Genomic DNA, 8703 nt, shown 5'->3' on the forward strand with positions numbered 1-8703 from the left:
AAGGTTCACAGAATTTGGCCTTGCTACGAGCGCATGACAGGAAGAAATAAACACAATTCGGGAGCACTGTTTAAAGTAAAATAAAATAAAAAATCATGTCGTGCAATAAGCACAGGGTCAAATGCTAAAACTTTTACCCAAATGCTTGGAATCTGGAAAGCAGGAGAGATGAAGGGTGGCCTGGTTATCTGAAGCCCTGGCAACATTGTTCCTTGAGAAGACTGTTACTCATGATGACTGGCTTCCCAGGATAGAATGTTAGAATCTCCCATTGATAGTGTAATAATGCGTACATAGAGTGCAGAGATAATGGGGTGATCCAAATTGTTTTGTAAAAATAGAATCTTATTATCCATTACCCTATACAGAAATCCTTTTCAAATTATGAGTTACCACCCATGAAATCAATTTAGTTGGTCTTTACCAGTTTGCCAGTTTGTCTTTTAACGGGATGGAAGAAATGGTAAAAAAAAAAAAAAAAAAAAAAAAAAAAAAAAAAAAGACTGCAGGTAGAGCATGCCACGCGGTGTGAGAAGGGCCATTGTTCTTGCAACTTAATTTCAGGGTTATAGTTGAAGAACAGTGTGCGAAGCAAAATATCTTTCTTACTCTGAGTTACAGTCAAAACAGCTTGAGTGTCTCTTAGAAGGGCTCCCGAGGGATGCATGGAACAAAGATAGTGTTTAATAATGCTGAGTGGATGAGTGAATGGACTGGTAAACACGTGGGAAATGAACAGGGGGGGTAGTCGTGAACCTCCCAGACACAACCTTGACACTTGTGATGGGAAATTTGCTGTCTCTAGCACCTTTTTAAATTTTATTTTATTACTTTATTTATTTATTCACTTTACATTCTAATCACCACCCCTGTCTCCTCCCAGTCCCATCCTTACAAGTCCCTCCTCTCAAATACTCCCCTGCTGCCCAGAAAAGGAGAAGCCCCCTAGGGTACGGCCCCACCCTGGGACGTCCAGTTGAAGTAGGACTAAGCACACTCTCTCCCACTGAGGCCCAGACAGTCCAATTAGGGGAAGGGGATCCAATGGCAGGCAACATATTCAGAGACAGCCTCTGCTTCATTTGTTAGGGGGCCCTATGATGGTGTGTATATGCTCTGGCCAGGGAGTGGCACTACTAGAAGGTGTAGCCCCGTTGGAGTAGGTGTGTTGCTGTAGGCAGGGGCTAAAGACCCTCATCCTAGCTGCCTGGAAGTTAGTGTTCTGCTAGCAGCCTCCAGATGAAGATGTAGAACTCTCAGCTCCTCCTGCACCCATGCCTGCCTGGATGCTGCCATGCTCCTGCCTTGATGATAATGGACTGAACCTCTGAACCTGTAAACCAGCCCCAATTACGTGTTGTCCTATATAAGGGTTGCCTTGGTCATGGTGTCTGTTCGCAGCAGTAAAACCCTAACTAAGACAGACCCACAAGAAGACCAAGCTGCACATCCTAGGTCCAGATCCTGCATGCTCTTTGATTGGTGGTTTAGTCTCTGGGAGTCCCTATGGGCCCAAGTTAGTTAACTCTTTTTGTCTTCTTGTGGTGTCCTTGACACCCTTCCCCAACCCCTTACCTCAGAGTCTCCCCCAAATGACCCCACCCCAATTCGCTCAGTTCTATCCCCCACTCTTCCTGTCTCTAGCATTGTTATACTAAGGCTCTTGCTTGAGGTTGGAGGGCTGGGCAGCTGTAGTTCCCTGCTATGGGTCTGGAGCCTGATCTCTGTAAAGGGGGGGATAGGAGTAAGGATTCTCCAAAGCCTGTGGGTTCTGGAGAGAAGGGTAGCATGGGAAGATACCACTGCCTGATCGTTTATGTGAAAGTACACCATGATCTGTTAACTCTGAATTCCAATGTGAACTTGAACAACTACTATACTGGCAAGATATATATATCGATCAACAGGGTTCAAAGATCAATTTGTTCTAACAGACATTTATTTGATGCAAAAAATATATGGAAAACATTATGCTACGTACAACAGAATGAAAGGTGTATCGTTCCTGTAGTAAAGAGACACATCACAATATCAATAAATTAGCATGTATTGAGAGCTATTTTAAGTTCTTTATGGAAATTAATTCATTTAACCCTCAGTTCTCAGCATTCATCACTGTAATTCCCATTGAAGGCATAACTGAAGCAGTTCAAAGTTACACACACACACAAACACACACACTGTTCCATAGACCTGTACTGACAGGCTGGATATTGTCAGGGACCATATCTGGAGATGATATTGGAATGGAATGTTGGAGACAGATGCAACCTCAGCAGTGAATTTTAATGGAAGAAAATCTCAGACATGGAAGCAGCATACAGGTGTGCGGACAGGGGCGGGAATGGAAGTGCACTAAAACTTCTAGAACCCCAAGAGCATAACAACGTGAAGGGGAGAGGAGTCATCGCAAACAGCAGATTGCGTCATCCTACGGAGAAGGCCCACGTGCCTCACTGCATCTGCGGAGAGTTGTGAACCACAAAGGAATTTGTGATAATTAGATGATCACCATATGGAGTCGGGCTATTAGAAACTAATTTAGAATATAATACAAAAGACAGAATGGCTGAGAGAAACACCAGAGGCCAAGACACTGTGTAAGTCAATGCATGTGTCTGTCAAGTGCTGTGGCAAAAAGCCCAGGATGTATCTCCTAGACTAGATCTAGGCGGTGGGTGACATTGGACAGTTCATAGACTTACTCTGAGTCCTGGCTTTCTTGGTCATAAAACATACCACTTATTTTATACCATTATTGGGGAGGGGGGAAGGTTATTGGGGGGGATAAGGGAGCTCACCGTTGTGAATACAAGCTAGTGAAAATTTTACCCAAATGGAAAGGACAGCACACAGGAAAATACCCTACAAAGTAGACTCTAAAGGTGTTATGGATTGGCTCCAATGCTATTTGTGTTATTTCGGCTCCAGAAATCACAAGGGAACCTGCATGTCTGCACTGAGCGTCCCTGTCCCCAGTTGGCTCTGATTGGAAAATAAGTTGCCAGAGGCCAAAGGCTGGGCAGGGAGACAGAGGTGGGATGTTAGGATTCCTAGGCAAGAAACATAAGAGAGAGGGAAGGGGATTCCACCAGAAGGACATAGGAGACAGACCACACCAGGAAGGTGCAGGAGGCAGAGATGGAAGTGCGAGGAAAGAGTGACCCCAGGAGGGTCCAGGGCAGCAAAGATACAATATGGATTTAATAAGTATTAACTCAGGAATATCCGAGGGGAGTGTGTTAGCCACATGGAGGTTAGGAGTGGCCCAGCCATTGAGCAAGTTAAGGTATATTAAAATATAAAGGTGGGGGTGGGGGTGGGTCTTTCCATCTGGGATCCAGAACATAAGGGCAGGTAGTGAGGAGTCCCTCCATTCCTGCCTGGGAGCATAGATCAGATTTAACAATTTAGCGTTTCATAAAGGGCCACCCCAATTGAACTTGGATCTTCCCCCAAAGTGATTTCTCAAAGTTCACTCGGCCTTTGAACATCTCTTAGAGTGGGCACAGTCCCTGTCAGGCCGATGGGGACATGGGAAGGGCACTGAGAGAATCTATTCCTCTTTTGAAAACAGTATCTGGGAATGAAGGGAGACAGCAAAAGCCAAAACAAACGTCAGTTATTCTTCTCATTACTGTCACTAAACACTCAGTAAAAGCAACTTTAGGAGGGCTTCTTTGAGGGTATAGCCCATCATTCGGGGACAATTCCGTCAGCCGGAGCGTGAGGCAGCTGGTCACACTGCCCCCGTCAAGAAGTAATGCTGTTGTTCAGCTTACACCTCTTCTGACTTAGTTTGGGGCCCCAGTCCACGGATGCCTTCTGTCTCCATTTAAGATGCATCTTCTGACATCCATTAAGCCAGTTTAGAAAATCCCTCATGGCTGTGCCCAGAGGTGCCATAGGTGGTTCTATAGCCTGTCAAGTTGATGGTTAATATGAACCATCACAAACCAGTTCCAATGACCAAGCAGCCATAGCTGGATGAGATGAAGTGACCTTTAAGACAATGAAAACTTGATTAGTACCCCCACTTTAGCACCCATTATGACAATGACCTTAAGCAGATTATTTATACACTCTGAAGATCTCGATTTTCTCGTCTGCAAACTATGATTGATTATATCTATGTCACAAGACTACAGCTGAGATCATGTAGACTGTGTCCTTAGAATAATGTGATGATAACAGAGAGCTACTATGCATTTTAAATAGCAGAAAAGCAAGCTGCACTGGCAATTAGCAATCCTGCTAGAGACAGAGATCAGAGCATGTAGATGCTCTCTGATATGTGGCAATTCTAGAGACCACACCTATGGAGGAATTGACCATTCCTTTTGTCTAGAGCCAGATGTGTTCACCCAACATAGGTGACTCCTTAAAGATCCTCCATTGGGTCAGTCAAGGATGACAGGAACTAAAAATGCAGAGACCCTGTGTAGTAGGCAGAGAGCAACATAGAAGATGGAAGAGCAATGGCCTCTGAATGCATTCTTCTCTGCCAAGTCTTAGAACATGGGCTCCATCGCTAATGGGTAAAATCACATAATGAGAGCAAGACTAGGCTACACATAGGGAGCGTGTTCACAATGTGCCATAACTCAAAGGGAAAAGAATGCCAGGGACACACACATAGACCATACACACATATACATACACACACATACATACACACATACATACACATACATACACACACATACACACACACATAGACCACATCCATATACATACATATATGCATACACACACATACACATATACATACAGACAGACACACACACACATAAACATACATACATACACACACAAATACATACATACACAGACATCTAGGTCAGGAAACAGCTTCATGTATGCTTCTAGGCTACCTTTCTAGATAACAGTACACAGAAAAGGCTGTTTCTGTACGTCTGCCGAGTGTGCACAAACATTCTAAAACAGCCAGCCTGGTGCTCAGGCTACTTCGTGATCCTGACATAAACTTAATGTCCTTCACTAGTTTTCTTAGATATTTTTAAATTGTCCTAAAGACTTAGGTTTGATTGGTTGGTTTTTGGTTTTACAAATTTCCCAATTTTACCAGGACCACAAAAGGTAACAAAAATGGCCATTCAGAATTTTCTAGAAATTAATATTCAGAGGGGTTTATTTCTCTTCCACATCTCTCTCCATCCCAGATGCAGTAAGCTGAGCCACTCCCTTCCGTTTAGGAGCAATAGTAAATAGCTAAAAGGTATCCACTAAGTACATTTCTGCATCAGTTCATCTCCTTGGGCACCTCTTCAGTGGTGCTGATGAAATGTAATGCCTGATACACATTTTAGGTTGAATCAGCCAACAACTATAACTCAACCATCTATAGAGAGACAGTGAGAGGAGATGCTAACCTTAGTTCTACCTCTAGATAGGTGGGAAGCAGCACACAGCAAGACATAAAGAGTTACCAAGGTCTGAGGGACTTCCCCTGGAATTTCTCAAAGCCAAGGGAACCACCCTTGTTTTAAAATAACAACCATCTAAATGTGTGTGACTAGGGTTTTGGGGGGAGGGGAGGTCAGCTCCTCTCTAGAATAAGTGGGAAGCCATGGACCTGAAACACCAAAGCGGGGCACCTGTCGACCAGAGGACTTCATAGGCAGGAAGGTGTACCCAAAGGGCAATGCATACACCAGCATCTCTTGATGGAGGCTTTGGGAATCTTATAACAAAATCCCCAGCCCCGAGGAAGAGGAAAAGTGAGCGAGCACAGTTGATAAGGGGCACCACATGTCTCCAGATCAGCCTCCTACCATGTGGCTGCCTAACGTGCCCTCCTAACGTGCCCTCTAAAAGATGGCGAGGGAGATGGCTAAGGCCGTGGCTGCAAACCTGGAAAACCTAGCCTGTCTGGGCTCTTCAGCCTTTAGGTCTCAGCTCTCACCAGAGCAGGCATTTCCATCTGTCTTTGCCCGCGCTACACTCCTATCCCCAAACTCCTGCTTACCACTCACCACTGGAATCTCCCTGCTTACAAATAAGTAAATACTTGTCATCCCATAGCAGATTATGGCCTGGACCGCTTGAGCTGTAAAATCACAGGAAATAGTTCCACGTGACCTCGGATAAAAAAAAAAAAAAAAAAAAAAAACCTAGGATAGCAACGGTGAAGGGCATCCAAGAAGCAGCTGAGGAAGGCTCTAAGAGTTTAGGTCCTAAACAATTCCTTGCTGAAGGAACCCACTACATGACTGAGAGAAGAAACCCAAGTCTATATCTCTGCCAGCCTGGAAACTGCCAACTGAAGGCCAAGGCAGCTCAGGGAAACCTCAGACTGCCAGGATAGTTATGAGACAGTGGTGGTGGCAAGGCTAGTTGACATGGCCAGAGTCAAGCCCTCTGGTCCTGACCTGCTTGTCAGGTAGTCTGTAGGAGAGGGCGGGGGTTGAGGCGGGGGAGGTAAGAGACAGTGGGTACTCTGTTCTGACTGTAGAGTGTGAAGGGTCATACAACACAGAACTGTCCGTACTGAGTGACCCATATGGGTCTCATATAAAACGCTGATGCTGCCATTTCCCCCAAGGATCAGCCAGCCAGTCAGCCAGCTGCTAGCAAAGCCGCTTGCAGCAGGGTGGCTGCTACCTCGGGGAGGTGTGAGCAGTTAGGTGTGCCTGCCTTCAGAAGGCGCGATGTGGTTAATCCCACTTCACACCCTTCCCCTTCCCCAGCGTACCTCACACCAGAAGAAACGAGTTAACTTATACGGAGTTTATCACCTCGCTGGAGGTTGGGGGAAGGGAATGGTTAGAGCAAGCACGACAGTAGGAACCTTGTGGACTGACAGATTGTTTCTGCTAATCATTTAGACTACCCATGGTAGACAGCGGAAGGATGAGCAGGCAACAGCTCATCTTCAAATGTGCCTGGCTTGTTAGGCAAGGGATAACTCGCAAAACTCGCGATTCACAAACGTGTTCACCTGTCAACTAGGAAAGAGGGAAAAAAAAAAAAAAAACAACGCGGTCTGGGGAGACAGGAATTCAAGCTCAGCGGCTTCCATCTCCCCTTCCCCGGCCCCGCCCCAGAAGTCCTCCAGGTGAGGCGCACTTGCCAAGTGATGGGGACCCTAGGGGCGGATCAGGGCTGTTGGCCCTCGCCCACAGCCACCCCTGCAGGACACACCCTCTACCTACCTCCAGCACGGGAGAGGCGCCCTTGCTCGGCAGCGTGCAGCCCAGGAGCGCCGCGAGAAACTTTGCCATATACGAGCAGGGAGGCAGGGTCCCCTTCGCGCTCGCCGCCTCCGTCCTCGACCGGTGCCAGAGCTAGGGTGGGCAGGGCGGACCCAAGCTCGTGGACCGGGGTGGGGGCGGGGATCCGCCCGCCAAGGTCGTCCCGTCGGGGGTCTCCGGGCCTGCGGGGAGCTCGTCACTGCCGCGCCGGAGGTGCTGTGCCCGGGTGAAAGGAGCAGACAGCCTCGGGCGTCCCTGCCGCCGCGCCGCGGGAGCCCGGGCTGCGCTAGCCTCACCGGCTGGCTGTCACTAGCGCCGTAGTAAAGGGAAGGGCCCCGCCGAGGGGGTGTCGGGAGGGCCAACGGCGCACGACCTGCGGCGGCGCTGGGGCAAGGGCGGCGGCGAGCTCAGAGCAGCGTCGCAGAGACAGTCCAGCCCTCCCATGGGTAGAGTGCAGGCGACGCCTCCGGTGAGAGGCGAAGCCTGGGGGGGGGGGGGGGGATGGGGGGGGCACGCTGAGAGCCAGGGGCCAAGGCGGGAGGGGCTGTTCACTCAGGTGACCCACTTCCCTAGTTTCTGCCCGATTTGCGACAATGCAGGTGGGAGAGAAGGGAGCCCAGGTCCACTGACATTTGGCGAGTTACCACGACAGAACTCGAGTTATCCGCAAGGGCTCCCCACCGGCACGTGCCAGCCCCACCCTTCCAATTCGAAAGGAGGTGGTTCCAAACCCAGGATTAAGAACCCTGCTCCTGTCACACGTGAGCCCCTGACACTGGATGGGAACTGCACCAGTAAACACTAAAGAGGAGGAGAGGATCGCTCTCTCCTTGGCCTGCCTCCCAGCCAGGAGGGCCCAGAATGGGCAAGGCTGGAACCTGGACACTGCGACACACACGCAGATGCGGCCTGTTGTGTGCGGTCCAAGAACCGGACCTGGCAGAATTCTCTTTGACTCAAGACACCGGGCCAGCATTGCACTCGGTCTAGTTTTACTGCTCACAGCTGTGGCTCTCACTTAGTGTACTATGGGTGGTCTGTGAAGCTTGTTTAAAATGAGAAGTCCTGAGCTGCAATAAGTCTGGGGATACCTCAGCATCTGCTCCATCATTAGTTACTCAAAGACTCCTCTGCACGTGGTGTCAGGCTGTGGTTTGAAAAAAACAAACAAACAAAAAACAACCCACTGCCCAACTGTGCCAATGTCAGAGGTTCAGAAGGACAACAAGGGCCCTTGAGTAAAAAAGTTAAGTCTCCTGATTTTATATAAAAGTACTAGACCAGGAAAGTCTTTGGTTCTCAAGTCCTTTTCGGGACCCCAGGGCAACAGTGACCAGACTGTAGATGCTTGCTGGCTGGGGTGACTAGAAAATGGACATTTGGATGCGCAGTGGTGAATATATGAGGCTAGACTTCCTGTCAATCCACAACTCTCGCTGGCATAGCAAACAGTCTCAGGGAGAAAGAGAAGATATTCTAACACACTCAC

At 48.2% G+C, this 8703-nt stretch overlaps 1 protein-coding gene across 2 annotated transcripts in view; it reads right to left on the bottom strand.

The window, feature by feature from the left end:
* Rasgef1b (RasGEF domain family member 1B) overlaps positions 1 to 7643 on the bottom strand; it is a 519799-nt gene extending 512156 nt beyond the window's left edge. For both annotated transcript variants that reach the window (XM_085836892.1, XM_085836891.1), the window contains exon 1: positions 7176 to 7643. In XM_085836892.1, coding sequence (XP_085693018.1) covers positions 7176 to 7244 — 69 coding nt within the window. In that variant the 5' untranslated portion in view covers positions 7245 to 7643. The remainder of the gene's footprint in view (positions 1 to 7175) is intronic.
* Between the last annotated feature and the right edge of the window lie 1060 nt (positions 7644 to 8703).

Source organism: Mus caroli, unplaced genomic scaffold (assembly GCF_978045245.1).
Source record: "Mus caroli unplaced genomic scaffold, Mus_caroli_1 scaffold_4, whole genome shotgun sequence".
NCBI lineage: Eukaryota > Metazoa > Chordata > Mammalia > Rodentia > Muridae > Mus > Mus caroli.